The sequence below is a fragment of the Punica granatum genome, chromosome 7, assembly GCF_007655135.1.
Source record: "Punica granatum isolate Tunisia-2019 chromosome 7, ASM765513v2, whole genome shotgun sequence".
NCBI lineage: Eukaryota > Viridiplantae > Streptophyta > Magnoliopsida > Myrtales > Lythraceae > Punica > Punica granatum.
This window is the reverse complement of record NC_045133.1, coordinates 6,458,747-6,485,744: the sequence shown is the minus strand read 5'-3', so window position 1 is coordinate 6,485,744 and position 26,998 is coordinate 6,458,747. Positions and strand designations below refer to the sequence as shown.

Genomic DNA, 26,998 nt, shown 5'->3' with positions numbered 1-26,998 from the left:
CACAATATGGAAACACAATGAACTGAGAACTGATTTGGTACATAAATTAAATTGACATTATCTTCTAATTTATTCTACTAAAGCCAATCCAGCTTTTATTTAACTAATTAATTTTTTAAGGAAGAAAACCAAACTTTTGTTGACTACAACACCACGAACCTGACCAACCAAAAGCACGAACCAATGCAATTTCCAGTTCAGAAATAAACAAACAGATACCAAAAGAGCTTGTCCAACAAGTTCAGAAAATTAAGAACTCCTTGTTTTCTCATAAAACTATAAATTTGGTCATTGAAAAATCAGATTGTCATCAATTTGGTTGTTCAAAGATTTTTGCTCTCAATAAGGTCCTTCAAAGATCATATAGCCATTAATTTGGTCCTTCAACGATTTTCGCCATCAATATGGTCCTTAAAAGATCATATTGCCATCAATTTAATCTTCCGTTAAAATAACGTTATAATTGCTTAATTCCATCAAATAATTTCTATAAAAAATAAAAAAATAGAAATTTTTTTTCCACAAAAGAAAAATTGCTCTCTCAATCTCTCTTACACTCTCTTTGTAATATTTACTCTGTATATGTTCATGTTATCAATGGGAAAGATGAAGATGAATGGAGATGGAGGTGGAGATGGAAACTATCAGGCAGTTGACAAAATCACAACGTATGTATTAGAGTGAGAAATATTATCGATATTTTATTTCAGCAGATATAGTTTTTTCTATTTTTATTTTTTATAAAAATTATTTGAAAGAGTTCAACAATACTAAATGTGTTTTTAACGGAGGACTAATTTGATGGACGGAATGATCTTTGAAGGACTATATTGATGGCAAAAGTCATTGAAGGACCAAATTGATGGCAATATGATCTTCAATGGATCATGTTGATGGCAAAAATCTTTGAAAGACCATGATAATATGATCTTTAAAGGACCATATTGATAATTTTCTCTTCCTTCTTGACTGCGTTCCCGTGTTTCTTCACAATAAATTACCTATTCAATATTTTTATGGAATGTAAAAATGGACCGAGCTTTGGTTTGGTAAATACGTATATAATAAAGAAATAGCGTGCATTATAATGGCACACGTTCTCACTCAAAATCAATGAATCTAGAGCCTAATTCTTGTCTATATTCATTTATTTTATCTTCCCCTATCTCGTTATCGAGGCAAAGGTGTCCATTGTGGTCGAAAAACAAAATGCATATATAAAATTTAAATTTTGGTAAATTTGAAAGTTCATTGACTAGGCAATACAATAATATGAATTGTATTTGGTGAATTTTACAATATGGAAATTTGAGAATACGAAGGCAACGCTGCTTTTAATTAAGTAATTAACTTATTAATATTTTAACCACAGAAAAAACTTATTAATATTTTAAGAAAATAATTAATGTTGACAACAATACCACGAACCTTACCAAACAAAAGCATGAACCGATAAAATTTCTTCAAAAATAAAAGAGCATATCCAATAAATTCAAAAAATTAAGAGCTCCCTAAAAAATTTAGGAGATCCCAGGTTTCGTTTCACTAATAAGGAAGACACGTAAGTCTGGTTTCTTTTTGACTGCCTTCCTGTGTTTCTTCCCCATAAATCACCTTTTCAATTTTTTTTATGGAATGTAGAAATGGACCAAGCTTTTCGGTTATAAAATGGACCAAGCTTTGGTTGGATAATATGTATATATTCTAGGAGAAACAAACTGTAATACAATGGTATGCGTCCTCACTAACAATCAAGGGTTAAGAGCTCGGTTCTTGTTACTGACTCCATGTCCATTTATTTATCTTCCCCTATCAAGGCACGGGTGTCTCTTGTTAGAAAACGAAAAAAGAAAATATATAAAAGACGAATTTTAATTTTAGGCAAATTTGAAAGTTCATTGACCCGTCTAGACAGTACAAAATTATATGAACTGTACTTGGAATTTTACAATATGAAAAAAAAAAAGAAAAAGAATAACAATGGAAACTTGAGAATACGAAGACCATCCATTGAGTTGGAATTCTCCATCAAAGAAAGTGCAAGACACAGTGAATGGATCTTTGAACATGAAATATCTCTCCAACATTTGATGCGTCAATTATTTGCCAAAAGCAGAGGACCAGAAACAATGTGCTTTTTTGCAAGACAAGCAAAGCAACACAAAGAGAAGCCCACACGCTCGGGCCCGAACCGGGAAGAGTACGCAGGGGACAGTGAATAATCCCTCTGTAACAATACTGTATGACTGATTTTGCCTGGTACAGTTCTGGATTATTTCTCGGAAATAAATCGTCCATGCGTCTGGAATGCGATAGGCAGGGGAGGTAGAATGTGCTTTTCGGCAAGTTTTACTTGACTGATTCGAATTCAATCGATTGGTGCTGGACCTCGAACATTGTTAATGTTGGTAGGCTTGAAAGCTTGTCCTAGATTCTCCTACCTAAAGTTCATTCCAGCAAGGAAAAGGTTCCCTAAAACCCTATAATAATATCAAGCCCAACTCTTCAACTATAAATATAGACCAGGAGATCTCTTCACCACTACAAAACAAAAAGAACTATAGAAATCACAAAAGATTTAGTGAAGTGAAATAACCCTTCAAATCACTCTCGTACTCTGTCCTTCTGTCTCTATCTTGATCATGGGAGGCAACAACAACCACAGACAGACCAAGAGCAAGACAAGCTCAGGGTCATTCTTGCTGTTCGGCTTCCTCAAACACCTGAGGCAGCACCGGAGGGACGACCACGGCTGTGACGACCTGATGAGCCCCAGGAAGGTCTGGCCTAGCGAATACGACCGAGGCTGCTACGTGGCCGAGCCGGGGATTGACAGGAAGGCATCTGCTTTCATCGCGAGGTTCCACGAAAGCCGTGTCTCGGAGCCGGAATGTCATGCGATCAATCCGTAGCCTAGTAGCGTGATATGAGAAACCACGGTTGATTCATCAGTATCTTTATGTCAGTTTGTGGCGTTTATCAATTTGTCCATAACTATAAAATATTCAGACGTGTGTGAGTCAGAGGTCTGTAGATAGAATAACAATCCAGATGTTTGAAAAATTGCGCATGTTCGCACAATGTTGAAGCACTCATAGACTGATTGTTCTCATTTGTAATCAAGAGAAAAGAACAATAAAATTCCTTCAGTTTCTCAACGAGGTCTTTCTTCTAATGAATGAAAGAGCTAAATTCTTCCCGGGCGCATGATTGCCCGCTAAGTCCCCTGTCTATGATCCCGTCAATCCAGGCAAGTTCATATGTGAGATCACGAGTGTTGTTGGTTTTGCCGAGTGTTATATATGCAATATGTAAGGAAGGATTCGAACTCACGATCTTATGAACTACGAAGCATATGCACATACTATCTAATTTTAATTGCTAAAAGTTAAGTGCTTAAATTCTAAGAGCTTAATGGATTAAGTGTACATAATCAAAAGAGGGTGTAGCGCAGTAGCACACACTCTTGTCCGGTAACTAAGAGATTTTAGATTCGATATTCAGTGGGATTATCCATACGTCTTATTAGTTATTAGGGATTTCTATTTCATTGTAGAATATCCATGAGTCTCCCTCGTTAAAAAAAAAAAATTGTGAGTAAAGTTGTTTCATGTTTGGTAAGGGAAAATCCATAGAGTGATTAAAATAGGAAGTTATTCAGAATTTTATTTCATGATTGCCCAATATTTTAAGTTGCTTTTTTACCTAATTTTACACATTTTCAATTTATTATTACTAAAAACAATAGAAATTCAAAAGATGAAATCAAATAGGTAAATTTTTTATTAAGGAAAACTTGTTTTATTGTAATATAAGAGATATTAGACAAGAATTTAAAATTAAAACTTTTTCATGATTTGTCTTATTAGCTTGCATGTATTAGATTGCACGCGCAAGCACGTGCGCACTCACATATCTAAATACATATAAAATTATAGATATTACTATTATGTTTTTCCATAATTTCTATTTCGTTCTTCAATGTTTCTAAATACTCTTATAAGTATTTATTTTTTTGGATGTGAATTATGATATTCGAAAGATCAATTGAGTCATGACTAATCTAGTCGAGTCGGGTCGGTCAACTAAGGGATAAAACTCTTTTTGCGTGGATTTTCTGTATTCACAAGGACTCGAACCCGAGATATTGTTTAAGCGGAACAATAGCTGAATCGTTTGAACCATCCCATATTGGTTACAAATACTTATTTTGCTCATTCATTGTAACATTCTTGTAATCTCTATCCCACGCTTTCAATATATATGACAAATATTCCAATTATTATCTCTTAATTATTCTGAAACAAGATCCTTTAGTTTTCTGGTGTCATTTCATCATATATGACCATTCAATAGAATGGAATTTTTCTAGGAAATAAATGGCAATATTTTAATAATTCCCTTTATTTTAATTTTTTTTAAGAACTTATACATTTAAAGTGTGCACTTTGTAATTTTTACCTTGTAAAATTTTCAATTAAAGAATCAGTATTTACTTTTCTCCTTCATAATATATATTTAATTTTAATTATTTATTTTAAATTAATACCATTTAACTGTATAAGTTGTGCTTAAACAATTTCTGTTATTTTAGCTACATGCAATCCATTACAAATATTATATCATAATCCGATTTTTCTGTATATATTTCAAATGAGCTTAAAATATAAAATTTATTGAACTATAATATATATATATATATATAGGTTTAATATAACCAATTGTAAGTTGTTGAATTAAATCATATATTTGATTGGCAAAACTTTAAATTAAAACTAACATTTTTGCCAGTGCGATATCTGGATTATTGGTTAGCATGATTATTTTTAGATGAATTTTTGGAATTTTGACATCACAATTGAAATGTTCATTAAGTTATATATATTCTTAAATTGAAACGATTCAGATATTAGTGCATACAATAAAAAATTAAGGATAATTAAAGATGAATTATAATACCAAATATGAATAAAGAAAATGATATTACTTAAAAAACATATTACATTTTCGTAGATATCAAATTCTGAAAAATTGTGGTAGATGACTTCCATGTATTTTAGTTTAAAAAAAAAGAAGTGCAAATAATCTATTATCATATATTCTTCCTGCAAATTCTTAATTTTAAAAATTTTTAAATAGATTTATCTTTTACTATTTAAAAAGTGTTTAATATTGAAACTATACTCATTATATATCAGTATAATTTTCTTTTAGTTACTAATAAAAGTTTTCTATAAATATGTTATTTTAATGAGTTGTATTTTTTCTAAATAAATTTCGAGATTGCATTTTTTTAAAATCAAGAATGTGCTAACATAATAAAATTATAAATTTTTAAATATTTAATGATTTGTATGTTATTACGAATTTAATCCTAATTGTATATACATTTAGATTATTTAAATATTTACTTATGACCTTATCTATATATAAAATTACTTTTCTAATCTTATTTATTTTGGGATACAACTTTATATATATATACCCTTATTGCCTTATACTATATAAAATTACTTTTCTAACCCAATTTATTATGGGGATACTACTTTATATATGATGCACTTAAGCTTGACCAATCGTATTGGAAAATTGAATAATCGAATCTTCTTTTACTTCAAGTCTAAACTGAACAAGTTTTTTCTTTTTAATCTCAGTTATAGCAATAAGTAAGAGATATATAACTAATTTATTAATTTATTTAGCATAACTATTATTATTTCATAGATAAAGAACTTTGTCAGAATTAATTTAAATGTTTGTTAATGATTTATATGTATATAATATGCATTTGTTTGTAACAGAATGCATTTGTCAATCTAAATTAGTGAATAGGTCTTTGAACAAGAATGACATCTCTCCAACATTGGATGCGTCAATTATTTGCCAAAAGCAGAGGACCATAAATAATGTGCTTTTTTGCAAGGCAAGGAAGCAAATAGAGGACACAAAGAGAAACCTACATGAGCGGGCTCAAACCGGTAAGAGTACGCAGGGGACAGTGAATAATCCCTCTGCAATAATAATGTTTGTAGTCGATTCTGCCTGGTACTATGCCATATTGTTCCTCGGAGAGAGAGCACGATGCATCTGGAAGAGACGGGAAGGTAAAAGGTGCTTTACGGCAAGTTTTACTTGACCGATTCAAATTCAATTGATTGGTCTTGGACCTCGAACATTGCTAATGTTGGTGGGTCTGAAAGTTTTTTCTAGATTCTTCTGCCTAAAGTTCCTTCCAGCATGGAAAAAATAGCCTATCTTCCTGTAATTAATATCAACCCCATCCCTTCTATAAATACCAAGCAATCTCCTCAACAATTAGCCAACAGTGAACCACAAATCACAAAATATTAGTGAAGTTGAAATAATCCTTCAAAATCACTCTCTTTCTCCCATATATCTCTCTATTGATCACGGGAGAAACAACAACCACAGGCAGGCCAAGAGCAAGGTGATGTCGGGTTCATTCTCGCTGTTTGGCTTCCTCAAACACCGGAGGAATGACCAGGGCTGGGAGGACGTGATGAGCCCTAGGAAGGTCTGGCCCAGTAACTACAACCGAGGCAACTATGTGGCCGAGCCCGGGATTGACAGGAGGGCGTCTGCTTTCATCGCGAGGTTCCATGAGAGCCGTGTCTCGGAGTCGAAAAGCCATGCAATCAATGCGCAGCACCGCGTGATATGAGAAACCCGGATTTCGCAGCTATATCTGTTTATTAATTTGTAGTGTTTATTTATTTTTAATTTGTCCATAAATATAAAATCAGAGACGTGTGAGTGAGCGACCAACAATTTAAGGATAATGAAATAACAATCCAGATGTTTGAGAGATTGTACATGTGTTGGAGAACTCATAAACTGACTGTTCTCATTTTTTTTGGGGTAAGGAAACGGGGCAAAAGCCCAATAAAAAAATATTAACTAATACAATTGCAGGCTATGGCGACCCATAAATATCGCTCAATAACAGAAGGCCTAGATCATTGGGAATATGCAATCCCAAAAACATACTAATAGATTTTCGGACAAGTTAATCGGCACAACAGTTGTTAGATTCTTGACGGAAATTGTCTTTATGTCTGCCAGTAGTAAATGGAATGAAGGGGCACCAGGATCCAATCCAATTATGAGTCCTCGAACAACAGTTGAATCAACAGTCGAAATTGTCTTATGACTGTTCTCATTTATAATCAAGTAACAAATTCCCTCAGTTTCTCAAAATGTAAGTCTGCCTATGAGCCCATCCATCCAGGGTAATTGTGTTTGTGAGAGCACGAGAATTTGGTTGATTTCACTAGGTGCTATATATGCTTTCAAGGAGGGATTCGAACTCACAACCTTATGAACTACTTATGAAGCGTATGCATGCGTCTTTTCGAATTACACTTAGCATGTGATTGTTTTAACTTATGTTTAAGTATTGAAAATTAAGTGTTTAAATTTTAAGAAGTTAATGGATTAGAGTAAAAAGCAGTTAGGCCCCTTACCTTTAGTGATAGATGGCATAACCTTTAAATTTTTACAATGTGCCCCCAACCTCCTGAAAAATGAACACTTCACCACTATCCGGCCACTTTTCCGATCAGATCACATGCCCGTAACAAGACTTTTCAAGGGGCAAAAAAATCATTTAATAATTAAAAATATCAAATAATATATTTTTCATTTTTATAAAAAAAAACCCTTGCCGGGGGTGGACTATTTGACGGTCTCCCTGCTCAATTGTTATTCTCCGATTGGCAACGTTGATTGAGAGTGGATTTAAGGGGGCTATCGAAATAAAATCCACAGACATTTAAGGACGCCTCTTCTTTTCTTTCCTTTTCTTTTTTTCCCCTTTCTTTGCGGCTTGAAATAAAACCCAAGAAGGATAGTTAATGACCAACGATGGGACCCTCCTCCCCGATCAAGGGTTTGGGTCTGTTCTTCTTTTTCCTTTTATTTATTTTTTTAATAATTTTTTATTTTCAATTGACTTTTTACCCTTGAGAACTCATGTGCTTGTCATGTGTCTCATTTTTTTGCCGGAAAAATGACCGGAGAAGGCAATGTGCTCATTTTTTAGGGGGTCGGGGGACAATGTGTAGGTCCGGGGGCAAATGTTATCTAACCTCAAAGGTCATGGGACAAATTGCCTTTTACTCTAATGGATTATTCAGAATAGAAAGGGCAAAAAATAGGAAGTTACTCTGAATTTTATTAACTTGATTGCCCAATATGGTCTAAGTTAAATATTACTTAATTTTATACTAGACTTTTTTTTTGTTGCAATTTTTATACTAGACTTTCCGTGGATTCCGCATGGCGAGTGTAATAATTTTTTTATGCGCTCATAGATGGATGCATTGATTTGAAAGAGGAGAAAAAAAATTAATGCTGAAAAATAAAAAGGAAAGAGTTTGAGATTAAATTAAAAAATAAATATCATACGATAGATTTGGAATTGGGAAATTGAGAGAGAAGAGAGTAAAATAATGAGAGATTGGCACGTGAGAGTAACAGTATTATCTTTCACCTTTCATCTCTTTCTATAAATTGCATATATCTATACCTCTAATAAAAAATGCGGGCCTCACTTGAGTGTTTTCACACATATGGACGCCATATAGAGTGTTTTCGCACTTGGAGTCACCAATTATGCCTTTTCGCTACTTTGTGTGTTGAACCGTGCCTCCTCAATTCCATATATATATATATACACTCATATATACTGTGTCAGGTTAGTTTATGCCCCTGCCTCTCCAACCGTTGCTTCGATCCTTCAACAGATCCGGCGCTCTTTATCGTTGTTCGACTTCGCCTCCGCCCATTCAACGATCAACCACTTGGCCTTGGGCCTTCACCATCCACCTTGCCACCTCCCTTGTCGTCGCCATGACCACTGGCTGGGCCCTCTACCGTTTGCCCTACCACCCGCGACCACCCATCAGTAACATAGTGACGCCACTGATTCCCCATCGCACATGTTTATGGGTTCGTCCCAAAACGTGACTTTTATATTGATTCGCATGCATGGATCGCCGAACATCCCTTCCTCTGCTATCTGTACACTCTTACAGGTCCATCTCCGTTTCTACTTATATCTACCGCCTCCAAATTGCTTCATCAAATGCCTCTTGCAGCTTTCTGCTCTCCACACCACCATTCCGTCGAATTTCGCACCAACCAGGTAGGCTTTCGCCTCCAATTGTTGTGTTCGACGCCCATTTGACGTCTGACACACATTATCACATCAATTTTCTAAAGTTGCTTCATTTTAAAAGACTCATATGACTTAATTTCTCAATCTGTATTCACGGATCCTTTTGTCATTCTATCTCCAGCTATTTTACTTTGATGTGTACAAGGGTAATGCTTCTCTAATTATATAATAACATGGAGAAACGCAAAAATTAATATAATGGGGGCTCAACGTTCTTGTGATTTCACTCTGTTCCTGACGTGTTACATTATAGTTTCCGCCATATCGCTCTCCTCTGGATAGTACTGCTGCTATTCTGCGTAAAAGTGCTTTCTTCAGTGTCTTTTGATTTGACTTTGCGGCATTTGGTTCCGATGGTTTAAGGGGTTTGATTATTATTTATTTTTCTTTCGGGCTGTTGTTTCTGTTCTTGTGAGCCTCGACTACCAAAGGCCTATCCCTTGAGAAATGAGTTTAAGGTTAGAGATGTTCATGTTCTCAAAATATATCTTTTCCCTTGACGGTGATGGTCTGGAATCTTGATTTTGATCTTGAGTGGTTCTAGCCATTTATCCAATTGACTTCTCGTTTTTCTCACAATAGAAAAAAGAAACGCCAATTCAAGTTATATGGTGTTGGCTTAGCATGTATATAATATATTTTCCTTTTCAGTGATGGTTTAGCAAGTACGTTCTAAGCATATTCCTTCTTTTAAAGGTTGTGGTGGTTTTAGCAGTGTCTTACACAAATCCCATCTAGATTTTACAAATGTTGTGAAAATTGTGATTTGAAACTGTAAAGGGAAATCGAGATTTGAAAACCGAGATTTACATAAGGCATATAAAGACAACGTGGACAAGATAACAAGGGATAGATATCAAAGCATTCACTGCCTATGTCAACAAGATTATTTTCACAACTGAAAATGAGAAAAAAAAAATTAATATGGGAAGGATATCCAAGAGGATCATTCACTATTGATTTGTGTCCCATTACATTCATTTTTTCAATTCTCCTTTTCTCTAACTTATCCTCCGTTTCTTGTGTATTCTTTTGTAGTGATTTGACATTATTTTCAAAGTTAATAGTGTGTGAGGCCCTTATCATATTGGCGGATGATATTATACCAAATAAAACCTACCGTACAATCAATGGCATCCAGGTATCTCGTAACAATAGTGCAGAAAATGTTGTCCGTGCCTTTCAGCTTGAAGGTTTGTGTAAAGGTTCCCTACATTTCAAATCAACTATCCGAATCCACTAGTTTGAAAACTTTGGTGGCTCTTTGGGAAAGCAGGTATAGGTTGGACCTTGGTGCTCACTATTTTCTGTTTTGAGTTATCGTTCCACACATTATTGATTTCATTTTGGTATTCTACAATTTCTTCATTATTCATAAATTCTCGAGTTTGTTTAGATTTATGAACTTTATAGCTTTGCTAGAATTTAAAATCAGAAACATCCTTGTGAATTAAAACTTTATGTCTATATTTCAACCTTTTCCCCCAACGAAGAAGAAAAAGAAAACAGTTTGTGCAACTGTCATGATTTATCTCTCCATTGTGATTCCTATTACATTACAATGAACCTAACTCTCCATTATATTTTGGTGGCGATGATTTCATTACATTGGGGAATAGTGGCGAAACCCACAAGACCTTGCTGTTGAGAACTGTATGCTGCCTCTTGGCTCTCTGGTTTTAGCCCGTCTTGAATTGAATGTAATTTTATTATGAAATGGGCGTATATATGGTTCTTTATGCTAATGCAGTGCTTGAGAGTGAATGAGCCCTTGGAGAGAAGCCATTTTGATTGATTCCTCATTAGGATACTTTTGCTGCTCGAGTTTATATAAACATCATGCCTCCAGTTTCTCTTAAAGGTTTTGCAACATTTGTTTGTTTTTTTAACTTAGCATGGCATCTACACCCCCAGAAAAGAAAAACTTAATATGGTATTAGAATTAATTCCATGAATTTTATAATAACCAGTGCAAATATACGTATAACGCACAGGAAAATTCGTTTTCTACAGTAAGAACAAAAATATTTTCAATATATATATAAATTAAATAAGGATGTAAATAATAAATTAGTACTGTCTGGTCGATTCTGCATGGCACTATTCCGACTGTTTCTGTATTTCTATGTCAGTTACAGAAGGGTTGAAAGCGAGAGGTGGAGGGAAGTAGAATGCGCTTTTCAGTCTAATATCGAGCCTAATTATTTTCTATAGAAAAAGTGCGATACATCTGGGAAGCGGAAGGCATGGGGCAGGGAGAAGGTGCTTTTTGGCAAGTTTCAATTGACCAATTTGAATTCAATTCATGGGTATTGGACCTCAAATATTGTTGATGTTGGGGGCTTGGAAGTTTGTCCTAGATTCCCCTACCTAAAAGTCCCTTTCAGCAAACGAAAAGTACATCGTCCCTGTCTTCCTATAATTAATATCAAGCCCATGCCTTCTACTATAAATACCAAGAGATATCCCCAACAATTGCAAAACAGTGAACCCCAAATCACATAATATTAGTGATCCTTCAAATCATTCTCACTCTTATCTCTATATTGATCATGCGAAGCAACAACAACCGTAGGCAGACCAAGAACAGGGCAAGCTCATGTTCATTCTCCCTAATCGGGTTCTTCAAACACTGGAGGCATCACCAGAGATACGACCACAGCGGGGACGATGCAATATGTAAGCCCTTGGAAGGTTTGGCCCAGCGACTACGACCGGGATCTTGCGAGGTTCCATGAGAGCCGTGTCTCTGAGTCGAAACACCATACGATAAATGCCTAGCATAGTGTGACATGAGAAACCCGGTTGATTTTGTCACTCGCTGTGTATTGATGATTTGTGGTGTTTATTTATTTTCAATTTGTCCATAACAGTAACATATTCAGACATATGTTGAGTGAGGGAGTAGAAATAACAATCCTGACGTTTGAAAAATTGTGCATGTTCCCACGTATTGGAGCACAATAAACTGATTGTTCTCCTTTGTAATCTAGAGAAAAGAATGCAATACAAATCCCAGTTCTCAATAAGGTAATTTTTTTTTAAATAAATGAAGACTTCATTCTTCCAACTTCCAAGGCGGAGAAAAGGGTCTTAATGTCGTGCTTCATGGCGCTTACTTAGAGGCAATAGGTCCCGAGTTAAATTCTCACAAGCGAGACTTATGTGTCATTTTATTTCTTATCCTTATATTAGTACCGGGGCCTCTCTAACGGAAATAAAAATAAAAAATTCAAGGTGCATAAAAATTAAGTGCTTAATTTTAAGAACATAAAGGATTAAGTGCTTAAATGATTAAACAAAAGCTTTTTGATTGAGAAAATTTAAAATATAAAGTGCTGAAAGTAGCAAGTTGTTCAGAATTTTTTGAGTCAAAATATTATCGTGATTGCCCAATTTTTTGAGTCAAAATATTACTTAATTTTTATATGTTTTAAAGTTAGCTATTGCAATAATATAGAAATGCAAAAGATTAATTTAAGAAATAGGCAACTTCATATATGAGAAAAGTAGCTATTGCCATAATTTTTTCTTTTAACTTGCACATATTAAATCAGACGTGGATGCGCGAGCACATAAAAAAATATATAAGGAAAGTGATTGTAAAAATGTAGTGTGAGAAAGTATACATTATATAATTTTTAAATATTAAAATTAAAGCTTAATTAACCAATGTATATTTTTTGTTGGGCTAATTACCTCATATATCTCATGGTTTCACCTTTCTTTTTAATCTATCATATACTTCTAAAATGATTTAAAATATCTCATGGTTTACATTTTTTTCCAAATTTATTCCGCCGTTATATCTCCGTCAACATATTAACTGTCTTGCCACTGTGGCCCTTTTACCCGGGATAGATTTGAGAAAAAAATTAAAACCATGGGATAGATTTGAGAAAAAAATTAAAACCATAAGATAGATTTGAGAAAAAAATTAAAACCATAGGATAGATTTGAGAAAAAATTAAAACATGGGATAGATTTAGAGCATACTTACATTTCATTAACGGAAAATATAATGCCATGATAGATTTGGAAAAAATGTAAACCATGGGATATTTTAGATCATTTTAAAGTATATGATAGATTTGAAAGAAATGTGAAACCATGAGGGGGTATTTACCTAAAATGGCCCATGATTTGCCCGTTTTGTCAAATCTATCATATGTTTTTTTTGTCAAATCTATCACATGGTTTACTTTTTGCATCAAATCTATCCCGGCGTTATCTTTTCCGTCGACATCTAACGGCCGTGCTGACGTGGCGCTCACGTGGCAAGTGTGGCCCACTATCTCCACGTGCTACGTCAGCACGACCGTTAAATGTTGACGGAAAAGATAACGCCGGGATAGATTTGATACAAAAAGTAAATCATGGGATAGATTTGACAAAAAAAAGCATAGGATAGATTTGACAAAACGGACAAACCATGGGCCATTTTGGATAAAAACCCCAAACCATGAGATATATGGGGTAAAAACCCCTTTTTTGTTTAGGTAAATTTAAAAATTATTCCAAATGATTTAATAACTATGATCCTTAAATTAAACAAATTAAGCTAGCCTTAATGACAACTTAATATAATTCAGAAACGATCAATATATGAAAAATATGAACTAATCAAATAATTAAATATTGATTCTTACCCCAAGAAAATAATTTTCACCCAAAAACTAAAAATAGTCCTAAACAACTTATTATCTTAAGAAAATAACATGCATGACATGGTAAACTGATACTGAAGGGGTAATAGATAGATGTATAACTATCAACGAGGAAATTATATATATATATATATATATATATATATTCTATAAGTACATTCGTAATTTATTTATATGAGATTAAAAAAATTGCTTATCCTAATATTTGCAATATCAATAATTATTATGTAGCGTAAATATTAGCTATTTCTAATTTGTTTAAAAAGTCTTTCTTGGGAGATAATAATTTTTATTGAAAATTATATATGAAACAAAACAATATGATCTTCTTTTTCTTCAAGTCTTAGCTCAATAAGTTTTTCTCACTAATCCATTCAGTGTAACTATTATTATGTTTGGAAAAAAAGAACTTTCTTTGAATTAATTAACTTATGGTCTCGCTTTATTTGTATATAATATGCCTTTATTCGAAAAAGCCCAAAAAGGCTAGCCATTCGTCGGTTATAAAGAAGTTTAAATCCGAAACCATTTTGTCCTTCATTTTCCAGACTGGTCAATATCTCATCAAGTCGGCGAAGCGTATATTCATCTCCACTTTGGAAGTTTTTTCGCGTACTCCTCTGTCTCTTTCCTCTGTCCTTTGTCCTTCTCTTCTCCGGTCGAGCACTCTCTTTTCTTTGTCCAATTCCGTCTTACCAAAGAAGACTGACTCCTTCTCGACTGCTTCATCGGAGGAAGAATCGAAGGGTTCAGCGACAACTTTTGAATAAATACCGCCCGCCGGCGGCTAGACGGAAAGCTAGTCTTATTACCGCAACTAATTTCGGTCCTTCAAACCCGGAAATCGTAGACAAGAGTGAGCAGAGAAGAGCTTTGATTGCTAATCCGAGGGGAGTCCATGATGTAGCTGGGTACAAATAAGCCAGTAAAAAAAAGACACGTAGATATCATATATTTTTTTTTCAATTTTTAAGTAAAAATTAAATTTCTGATAAAATAAAAAGATAACATTAATGTAAACGGACAATGATTCATGAGATTCTAGAATGTTATCAACCGAGAAATTGCTTGAGCAAAACTAAAACCAAATCTCATGCAGTGCATGAGATTATAGACTAATACTATATACATTTGCCGTAAGTATAAAGATATCCGCTCCATGTGCCGCCGGGGGTTCACGGAGTCCTGAGAATTAGTCTGGCGAAACTTGGACTCACCGGGTTTAAAAAAAAAAGCAATAAAAATACAGGTTAGCAACGGAGCCACTAAAATTTAACTAAAGGATTTTATTGAAACAATTATTGAAAATGAAAAATTAGGAAAAATGAGAGGCAGATGCTCGTGTTATTCACATATGTGTTACATTATTCTTTAGAATCTAAGATGTAAATTTACTGAGAGCAACATTTCTTTATTTATAACTTATTATGGCATTACAAAAAAATTAATCTGATATTACGATTAATTTATATGAATTTTATGATTACTAAAATAAATACATGTGCATTGCACATGAAAATTCGTCTTCTATTAATAAGAAAGTATGATACTTTAAATAATATAGATAAATTAAATAAAGATGAAAATAATAAAGTACTCTCTGGTCAATTTTGCCTGGCACTGTTCTTGACTGTTTTTGCATATCTTAGTTCCGAAATGGTCGATAGCGGAAGCGAGACGGAAGTAGAATACGTTTTTCAGTTTGGTACAGTGCCAAATTATTTTTCAGAGAGAGTGTGGATGCATCTGGCAAGTGCTTTTCAGCAAGTTTTAATTGACTAATTTCGAATTCAAACAATGTTAATGTTGGTGGGCTTGGAAGTCTGTCCTAAGATTCTCCCACCTAAAAGTTCATGCCAGCAAAGAAAAAGTGGCCTATCTTCCTATAATTAACGTCAAGCCCATCCCTTCTACTATAAATACCAATAACATCTGCTCATCACCACAAAGCGAAAAACACATATCACAAAACAAAACATTTATTGAAGTTGAAATCAACCTTCAGATCACTCTCCTCTCTCCCTCTCTCTCACTCTCTCTTTATATCTCTATATTGATCAACATGGGAGGCAACAACAACCGTAGGCAGACCAAGAACAAGGCAAGCTCATGTTCATTCTCCCTATTCGGCCTCTTCAAACACCGGAGGCAACACTGGAGGGAAGACAACCGCTGGGATGAAGCCAGCCCCAGGAAGGTTTGGCCCAGCGACTACGACCGAGGTCACTACGTGGCTGAGCCCGGGATCGATAGGAAGGCGTCTGCTTTCATCGCGAGGTTCCATGAGAGCCATGTCTCAGAGTCGAAACGCCATGCCATCAATGCCTAGCATAGTGTGATATGAGAAAGCCGGTTGATTTTATCACTCTCTGTGTGTTAATTTGTGTTTTTTTTTTCGATATGTCCATAACTATGATATATGGAGTACTATAGTTTTGTGGATACGAGAATAATAATTCTGTTGTTTGAAAAATTGTGCATGTTCAGACATGTTGAAGCACTCATAAACTAATTGTTCTCATTTGTAATCTAAATACAAGAAAGTAATATAATACAAATCCCCTCAGTCCCAATATGGTAATTTTCTTTTTAAAATAAATGAAGACTTAATTCTTCCAAGGCGGAAAAAAGGGGTCTGTGTACAGCTGCACAAGGCGTCGACTTAGAACTAAGATGTCCTGTGTTAAATCCTCACTAAACATGTATTTGTCAATTTTTTTGTGGGTTACAAGGAAGGCTCATGAGCCTAGTACAATGAAATAGAAATCCTAACGCAGCGCGGGTAGTCCCACTAATTATCAAATCTGAAATCTATTGATTATCTGACGATGACATGCAGCACTACGCACACCCTCTTCTGATTGTATTTGTTGATTTTATTTTGACTTATTTTTAAGAGTTTAATTTTTAGAACCTAATGAATTATGTGCTTAAAAGATTAAATGAAAGTTTTTTGAAAAAAAAAATATATGGAGTGCTGAAAGTAGCAAGTTATTCAGAAATTTAATATCTTAATTGCCCAATATTTTAAGTTATATATCACTTAATTTTATATGTTTTAAGGTTAATTATTACAATCGTAGCAATGTAAAAGTTTATTTTAAGAAATAGGTAATTTCAATATAAGAGAGATTTGATTTTGATTCGATGACTTGTATCATTGTGTCAAACTCCCAGTCATCGCTTTACAAGATCGAGAACCGGCTTTACCAATCATTTTCTCTAGCTAATATATCGTGAGGCAATCATAGGCTACACAAGCTTCAGTGCGGTACACTGAACACCAAGCAATCTCGACGAAGCTTATTCAGCTAATCAAAAGATTAGACAGAAAAACTATTGCTAATTGCCCAAAATGAGATCCAGCTACAGGATCTCCTGGTTCCTGGTTCTCCTGTAGCTGGATCTCATTTTGGGCAATTAGCAATAGTTTTTCTGTCTAATCTTATGCCAAGATTGCCTAAAAACATTTGCCCTTACTCATTCTCTTGAGCAGGTTCACGATTTTGCTTTTATTATTCTAATTTTTTTAAAAAAATTTAAATATAATTTTTTATTTCAAAATTTCTACTGTGAGCGGTAAAATTACAAGACACAAGATGATTAATATTAAAGAAAAGTTAAACAAAAAAAGAATCAGGATGAAAAAAGTGATTACAAAAGGTTAGGGACCAAAATTAAAAATTTCTCTAATACAAAATTCGATAAAAACATAGAAGTGAAAAAATGAATTGAATGAAAACGAACCAAGGAAAATGACATAAAAGTATTCAAAGTTAAAGAATGTAAATGATAAAACAATTAGGAAAAGTAAAACAGAAAAGTAAGCAAATCTAGAGGACGCAATGTTTAGTTTTTCCTTAACTAATTGATCTGTTGCCTTTCTGGATAACCATGGAAGTAGCGGTGTCGCAGATGAAGGCAAACAACTCCACATAATGGCAATGGATTTGGCCGTCGGAATGCTGTCATTACCTTAATCAAGAGGGGGAAGTCGGCCATCCAAAAACTCGCTGCCTGCTCTGAAGACTCTGCTCCATGGAATGAGATGGAGCATGATTGGAGCACAGTCCAGTGAAGGGGGCGTGTTTTTGGCCATAGCGCTAGCATAGCCCATTGCCTCCAAGGAGTTGGCCATGGCCAAGTTCAGGCTCTGGATCGTGAGCATCTGGAGGTCCTTTTCGGGCTCGTCCTGGAAGTCGCTGTATAGCACCTGCACACACAGTTGTCGTACAGAACCACAGGCGCCTTGCTATAGAACTATCGTACCAGACGAGGGAAGCAAATTAAAGTAACATGTCTGCTCTGACTCTTGATTAGTGAAAGACGCAAGGCAATAACTTTAATAAGACATCGTCCAATTAAAAACTACTGCTGCTTAACATGACACATAGCATGATCAGATTAATAAAGTTTCCTATCATCGTATTTTCAAGTGAGAAACTTCCGGTTAAATCAAACCTGCATTTGTATTTGACGAGTTTTTTTGCTTTTCTTAGGGCTTTGGCACCGCAATCCACCAAAAAAAGAAAAAAAGAAAAAAAATCAAACCTGCATATAATTTATGACTTATGATCAGCATGTGCTAAATTATGCAACGATCCTTTTACTTACCTCCTTGACGCGTTCAGTTTCCCAGCAGCGGCAGCTTATGAAATGAGTATCAAAGCTATTGCAGTCTTTAAAATGATCATCTTGACGGTTTCCGGGGATCCCATTAGCAAGTAAAATCCTAATCCTTCTTCTAAGGCTTTAAGGTTAAAGATAAGTAAGAAATTATATATAAATCTCGAGAAAGGATATTAATTGGTAATTGATAAATATTGGAAACAATATTTTATCTGAGGAAATGGAATATATCAATCACTTAAATCTGTTGATACTTTTAGAATTTTAAATTATTTAAATATTATATTGATGTCTTTCAGATTATTTATTTCATAAACTAGTAAATCAACACGTGTATTGCATGTGAAAGATTTTTCGATTAATTGGTAAGACGTAATAATTATAAAATGCTAGAAAATATATAAAAATTTAAATTTCATCCAAAATAAATATAATTAATTATGTAACATCATTCATAATCTTATTGGTTGGTTTAAAGATACCAAATCAATAAATATGAATTACTTAATATCATTAATGTATATTAATAATTTTTATTTAAATATAACATAATAGATAATATCAATAATTATGAATAATTAATTCAATTTTTTGACAGAATCTAGTCAATTTTTCTTCAAAAAATTAAGGTTAATATAAGAAGTGAAGGTATAATCTTTTAATATTGCACATTTCAAAACTATCATATTTTTTTTGGAATTTTGAAGTAGTTAATTGAAACAAAAGAAGAAAAATTTTCAATTAATATTTAATCGAAAAGAAATTGTAATAAATGTTTGTTTTAACTACATTATTAATATAAGATCCCTGTTGCATTACACATATAACAAATTTTAAAAAATGCAAAAATAAAACGTAAGCAAGAATTATTTAATATAAAAAGCCTTAGCTGAATACATGATTAAAATCATGATAATCATCAGCACAAAAAATGAATATTGTTGAAGGAAAATGAGAGAAAAGCAAAATAACAAAAAAAAATTATATAATTGCTCATAATTCGAATTCTTTTTAAAAAATTACATCGAAAATAATGAATAATTATGCTAATCTTCTTCTCAATTTTCATTTGGAATAAGTACTAAAAGAGAAAAAAAATTGGAACATTTTTTTCTTTCAGACCAAAACATTTAATTTTGTATAAATAAGACATAACATTTGTTAATATTTTAATAAGGCCATTCCAATCTTTTGAATTTTTTATGTTTCAAAAGTTAAACCTAAAATTTGAAAATTCTAAAATATTAGAACAATTATATATACACACATAAAGACAAAATTTTGGGATCAAAAAACGAAAGAGAAAGGAAGATCGGGCCAGTGTTGGTTAATCAAAGGGCACCGCTGCCCCTAGCGAGGTCGACGGCAGGTGGTGGTTGTTGGCCAAAGGCTCCTACCACTCAATTTCACACTTCTTATAAGAGTACGAAGAAAAATTAGAAATAAAATTATAAAAGACAATCAAATAATATATCTAAACGTAGAAGGAAACGTCTGATATCCTAAAAAAGAGAGTAAAATCTATGAAGAACTACAGATAAAAAATTACTTGAGAATCATATGTAAATATTCTCTTTTAAAGATCCACATAAAATCTATAAATTATAAGTGAATAGATATTTTATAAGAGATGACATACATTTTGAAATATAAGAGCACGACCATTGAGATTATTGGGCAACAATATCGAGAATCTTTTGAGACTTCTTAATGAAACTATAAAAGTTTTATAGGGAGAATGAAGTTCAAGTGATTTTTCATATGTCTATCTGAAATCTGGAAAGTATATATAGCAGAAACAAATGTAACTCTTTGAATAGTCACAACCTTCAGCAATTACATCCTTTCACAAGAAAATTATTTTACCAAATATGAAATAGTATTTGATGATTAAATTATCTATACTGATTTAACTATTAAATTTACCTTCTTATTAAATTATAACTTTCTCTTTATTTTTCCGATTGGATTTTTATAGTTTTTTATTGTTCTAAAGAAGATATAATTTTCTATAAAAATAAAAAAAAATTAAGTGATGTATCAATTTCATTTAGCCCTAGAAAATGCAAGGGTCTCCTAAAATATTGTTTGAAAAGTTGTTTCCCTTGTATTATTTGAATGTAGGGACATTTACTAAAAAGTAAAATGATTTCAAGAATAATCTAAGTAAGGCCAAAATAGGAAGAATATTTGGAGAAATACCTCATACAGGGAATACGAACATATGATACAACAAAGTTTTGAAATTATAAATCGATATGAAAAAAATAAGACAAACGTACTTGCAATAAGGACTAACTCGGTTGAAATGGATGTGATAGAAAAAAAAAGTCAAAAAAAGTTATAAATAGAAAGAATTTGAATGTGAGCATTATGAAAGTATGAGACTCAAAGTAATGAATCTAAAAGGATGCAACAAAAAGTCACGAGGATATATGGATATTTTGGAATAATGAAAATTGGAGAAACACTTCATACTTTTATATATAGTATAGATAATATATTGATCGTATACACTGAACCTAATAACTAAGCAAGTTATTTCATGCACAAAATAAAATAAAATTCATGTACTCTTTTGAGTCTGTCATAATAATGTACCTGAACGATAGCCACCACATTTGTTTGTTATCGCCGTTCTCTCCCTTATACATATAGGTGAAATCGTTTTTATAAATTTAAATTATCTACAATAAGCAAGTACAATTCTAGAAAACCATGAGATTTTTTTTATAACTTTTGAGATGGGGCATCATCAATGCTAATAATCTTTATAGATAAGAAAGATTTAGATTACGATTGTTGAGAGTGATTTATCCCACGTTGAAATCTTGATTAGGAATCCATGAGTTTATAAGAGATTGGGTATCACATGCTATCCGCTTGAGCTTTTAGATTGGGGATGGGCTCAATCTCTTATAGGCGTAGTGAACTTTTAGACTGAGCTTGAATAGATAATGGAAGAACACAAGAAAGATCGAGAGATTTATAACCGAAAAAAAATTAAAGGGCAACATATGAATGGTTCTGTAGCGACGGGTTTCACAATTTGAGATAAAATATACCATGAGATACTAAATTAGTGCTTTTATTTAACTCATTTTCGATTTGATCGCATAGAAAGTGGTTCATAAAGCAAAGTGCATGCTGATCGAATAATATAATTCTTTTTTGCAGTGAAATAATCATGAGTCTTTTGCAGGAATCAAGCCCCCATTTGAAGCCAAGAAGGTGGAACCGGGTGGACTAGCCCGAACAAGGTCATAGAATGTGCATCGACCCGAGGCCGAATTAGAAGGTAGTATTTACAATGGCCATCGACCAAGCCCGAACATTTTATATTTATAGTTTATAATACTTTTTTGTATATGTTGGAAATATAAAAAAAACCGTACATAACAAGAATAAGTGAAGAATGGGATTATAAAATAAAAAAAAAGCGATAAAAATGAAAAAGTAAACACACGATAATTATAGAAAAATTATTAGAAAAGAGGAAGGAATTTCTTCAAAAGAAAGTTGGAAGGAAAAAAAGGGGGATGGGAGTAAAAAAGCACGATGAGGTGCAAAATTCTCATATTTTAATGGACGCACTTATGTAACGCAAAATTGTATACAAAATCATGTGAATTGCGAAAAATAAATCTTGAATTTTATATTTCTTTTCCTTATCTAGCTAACTTGTTAATTTTTAAAATTTAGGTGTAATTTGTGGCTGAAATTAGAAACCTGTATGAATGCTTCAATGCCTACATTCTGAGGCAAGAAGCCGGGCTATCATTTTGATGCTTCAATGGGTTTTTAATAAGGAAGGTCGATGACCTAATACAATGAAATATAAATCATAAATAGTTAATAAAGGGGCACAAATAGTCTAATCACATATATCGAACTTAAAACCTCTTAGTTATCAGGTCAGGATGTATGCCACTACACTACACTACACAGTTTTTATAATATATTTTTTCATTACTACTGAAATTCATAATTATCTTCACATAATAGTTGTAACACTTTTGGCCTCTTCCATAGATGTTTTTTTTTTTTTCCTTTCATGAAGGTCTACGACTTATTACAAGAACATAGATGCAATTTCAACCTAGAGCCCAAGGCATCATTGCATGTGTTTCGTTTAATTTCTCACACGACCAGTTCTCTGGCTGACGCATGGGGATATCAATTGCAAGGTGTGTCAAGGCGCTTTCCCAAGCATGTCGCCACGAAACACCATCTGGTCTGACCAGGTCTAACGCGTTGCACCTTGATCCTTGAAGGCCCGAAGTTTAACTTAAAACATCCAAAGTCTATTTTGGTATCCGTACATTGAATTCAATACTCTATTTAGAAATTGAAATCTTTGTTAAAAATCATTTCTAAGCCCAGTCAATCTGAATTAATTGACTTATGATACCAAGGAATTCGGTTTCTGATGCCGAATTCAGGGTCCAATTCTAATGATCGAATTTCTTGGACCACTTGTTAGAAACCAAATTCCTCATTAGAAACCAAATTCCCTGTTAGAAATCGTGATCCAGCTAATCTTTCAAGCCTACAACCGAGGTGTAACGCTTTAAACCTGGTGATGTCGGCTAGCTTTTTGCAACGACATGCTTGGGAAAGCACCTGGGCACGCTTAAAAATTGATCTCGGCAACGTGTCAGCTGGAGAACTGAAGCAGATGATGATGTGGTCTGAGGATTTGGTAGTTGTGATCCTCCCAAAGGTGCCCGCATAGCAATTTGGGGCTACGCAATTTGGGGCCAAATTTGCCCTAATTAAATTTTTTTTTTTCTGCGGAAGGAAGAAGATGAGATTGGAAGACCATTTTGCCCTTTGAAAGGGACATGACCAGAATTGGCTGGAAAAATGACCAGAATTTCACCGAGTTGACACTTTGCTTATTTTTCAATTAGCGTGGGAGATAAAGTGCAAAATTTTAAATGTTAGGGGTAGAGCTAAGTTGCCCCATGAGGTTAGAGGGCAAACTGCTTTTTCCTCTAATTATTAATGTTCCTTTTTCAGGAAGGGATGATTGTAGTACCAATAATACACATAATTTTTTTTTCAGTGTGTACTTTGATATTCGGAAACTAATGGGCTTCGATTAATCCAATTCGAGCTGGGTCGGCCCACTAAACGGAGTAAAACTCTCTCATAATAGATTTTCTGTATTTTTATTAAGCTTGTTCCTTTGCTATGCCATTAGCAGCTCACATGTTAGAAAATAAACAAACAAATAAGGGTTAACGACCCAAAAAATCATGAATTTGCCCCTTTATAAGCTTGTTCCTTTGCTATGGATTCATCCAATTTTTATTATTATTTTTCTTTTAAATTTCTCAACCTTATAATAATATGATAAAAATGACACTAAATAAATGAAAAAAATAGAAATCAAACTCGATTGGAGAATGCGACCATTGCGCACATATCATTTCATAAATCCATAGATATCACAATATCCATCTACTAGTAAGCATGACTCACACCAAAACCAGCCACCTAGATTCACTAGATAGTTGATCCAATATGAATTTATTTATTTTCTTTAACTATGACTCAAGAGACTGACGACATTAATTCACTGCATGTGCTCTAATAATTCATATCGGCATGACAACAAACCACATTATTATTGATATCTTCCACCTAAGTGCTGGCATCCTCCGGTCCCGCCTTTTCTGCTTCTTCCATCACCTCATTTGATCCTCCCACCTCGGTCTTACTCACCTTCTCCTGTCTCTCACAAATCTTATCCAACATCTGATCAATCACCCACTCGAGATTGTTCAGGTCTAGCATGTTCATGCCTTGGAGCCACTCCGGCGGCTGCAGCCCGCCTAAGCCCTGGTACATCACATTAAGCATTTCCATCTCCTTATTGTCCTTCCTCAGCTTCTTCAACTGCTCCTCAGTCTTCGTGATCCTCTGCAGTAGGAAGTTCTCCTGATTCATCATCTTCTTGCTTTGTTCCGCCTCCGACATATCATGGAACTTAGAGATAACCCGGCGAACTGAGATGGGGGACGGAGGCCACAGTTCGGTCTCGGACTCATGCTCACCATAGATGATTGCACATGCGGGGACACCACATAGATTGCTGAGCTCACTGGCCTTCTTAAGAAGGCCCTTCTTCCTCTTGTTGAAGGTGGCCTTCCTTGAGGAGTTATGTTCGATAAAAGCAAGCTTCACCTTCCTCCTCATGGTCAATGATGTAAAAGTATTATTTATTTGTGCTTTGTAAAAGGAGTGGCTAAACATATATATACACATATAGGTAGAAATAGAACATTTATTTGTTATTTTTTTTGAAGATATTATCTAATAGTATCTATGAGATTACGTTGAAAGCATTGATGAGAATTTAATTCGAGATTTTGTTTTGGTAAGTGCAACTGATTGACCCCACCATCTTTTATTTCTTTGGTGATAAGCCATATATGGAAATGAAGATCTCGATTCCGTGTCGGTGACGGCATCGTTTAAGGATTACATATTTAGCGATAATTAGAATGCGATCCTATTATAACTATGACTAGGCTTACAAGTAAATGGGTCATATCTATACTATATATAAAAGTACTAGTTTTTCTGTCTCGTGCGTTGCATGTGTTCATTTTTATATATCTCCATATCAGGATTTATTATAATTATTTATAAACTGAAATGCCAATTATCTTATTAAAAATGAACTATTATAATTAATTTTCAAATGATAATCTTCAATATATTTTTTAAATTAGTGTAAAATAATTAATAAAATAATAATTTCAAGTAATTCTGTCAATTAATATGCATTATGCATAATACTTTAAGTTTATTGTTGATATAAATTTGTCACATATATTAAGTTCAATAATTAGAATGAAAATTTGTTTCATCCTTTTTCTGAATTGGTGTATATGACATCCATATTTTTAGGTGTTATTTTATTTTATTTATGAGTTTAAGTTAATACTGTCATGTCATGATTTTTTTATAGGACTATAATCCTTTTAGGAAATTCAATATGTGATCAATTAATTTTTTTATTATTTATATGATTTGCATTATATATGTTCATTCTAACACATTTATACATCACTTTTTATAACAATTCTTCTGAGTTTTAAAATATCGATTTACTTCTTTAAACAATAAAATATCTTCAATGATTAATTTCAAGCTTCATACTATAATCTATTAATAAAATTATAACAATTATTAAATGGTTCAATGAATAGTTTGTAACTAACGGTCTCAATCTGTATTGTATCTATTATTTAACAATATGCATATTAGACTGATTTTTCAAAGCTATATATACAAGCATGATTACAAAATTTTTAAATGTAAAGTTTTATAACATCTTCATTTCAAATATGTATTTTAAATATTTTTATATTGCTATAAGTTCATACATTATAATAGTGTTAATCATATAAAAGAAATTAGGCTAATATCCAATTAAATAATTTTTTATCACTTATTTTTTGAAATAAGGCATTTTCTTATAGGCCAAAAAAAAAGGATTTTTATAAATGGGTTTCAAATAATTAAATCAGCTCTTTCGATCTTTTTATTAAATTATATTAATAATTTTGTTTCATTAATGATAGAGCATTTATATTTATTGAGGTATTGGCTTTTCTAACCCTATATATTTATACATTTACCGTTCTAACCACATTTATTGTCTTGGTGTCAAGTTTATATATATATATATATATATATATATATATATATGAGGTGTTTCTCGAACTTTTCTTTCCATTTTGCCCTTACATAAATAATGATATTATAAATTTCCCCTTTACATGGTTAACAAAACCGATTCAATTCTTGACATCATCATTCCATTTGGTTAATGTCTTTTTACTCAAACAATACAAGTGAAACAACTTTTCAAGCAACTTTTCAAGAGGCACTTGCATCTCATAAGGCTAAATGAAATTCACGTATCACTTCATTTTTATTTTTATTAGAAAATTATATCTATTTTTTAGTATAACAAGAAAAGAAAGATTCTACCAAAAAATAAAGAAAAAATTACAATTTAATGAGAAGATAAATTTAATATTTAAGTTAGTATAAATAAATTTAATCATCCTTTTTTTTATATTTGATGAAATATAATTTTCTGGTGAAAATATATGACTGTGTTCTAAAGGGATATGACTACCCAAACAAGCTGCATTTATTGCTATTATATATACCTTTCAATTTTCGAATGACATATGAGAATCATTTTAAATTCCTTGATCTCCCTCTACAACTCTTCTCTTAGATAGTTCATTATGAAGTCTCAGAAATTTCTTGACATTATTGCCCGAGAATTTCAATAGTCATGTTCTTATATTTCAAAATAGTAGTTCATCTCTTATAAGATATATATTTCCTTATAATTTATAGATTTTTTGCAGGTCTTTTACAAAGAATATTTATGTATAGTTCTCAAGTAACTACTTATTTGTTGTTCTTCATAGATTTTACTATTATTTTGGGATATCATAGGTTTCTCTCC

The 26,998-nt window shown here is 33.1% G+C and overlaps 1 protein-coding gene across 1 annotated transcript; it reads right to left on the bottom strand.

The window, feature by feature from the left end:
• Positions 1–23,899: 23,899 nt before the first annotated feature.
• LOC116214977 (agamous-like MADS-box protein AGL80) lies at positions 23,900–24,741 on the bottom strand. Its single transcript, XM_031550518.1, has one exon. It carries the CDS (start codon positions 24,697–24,699, stop codon positions 24,145–24,147), a length of 555 nt encoding a protein of 184 aa, XP_031406378.1. The 5' UTR covers positions 24,700–24,741; the 3' UTR covers positions 23,900–24,144.
• Positions 24,742–26,998: the final 2,257 nt, after the last annotated feature.

Excerpts from the sequence above, each read along its gene's own strand:
- LOC116214977 (XM_031550518.1), bottom strand. The coding sequence starts at position 24,699 with ATGAGGAGGAAGGTGAAGCTTGCTTTTATCGAACATAACTCCTCAAGG.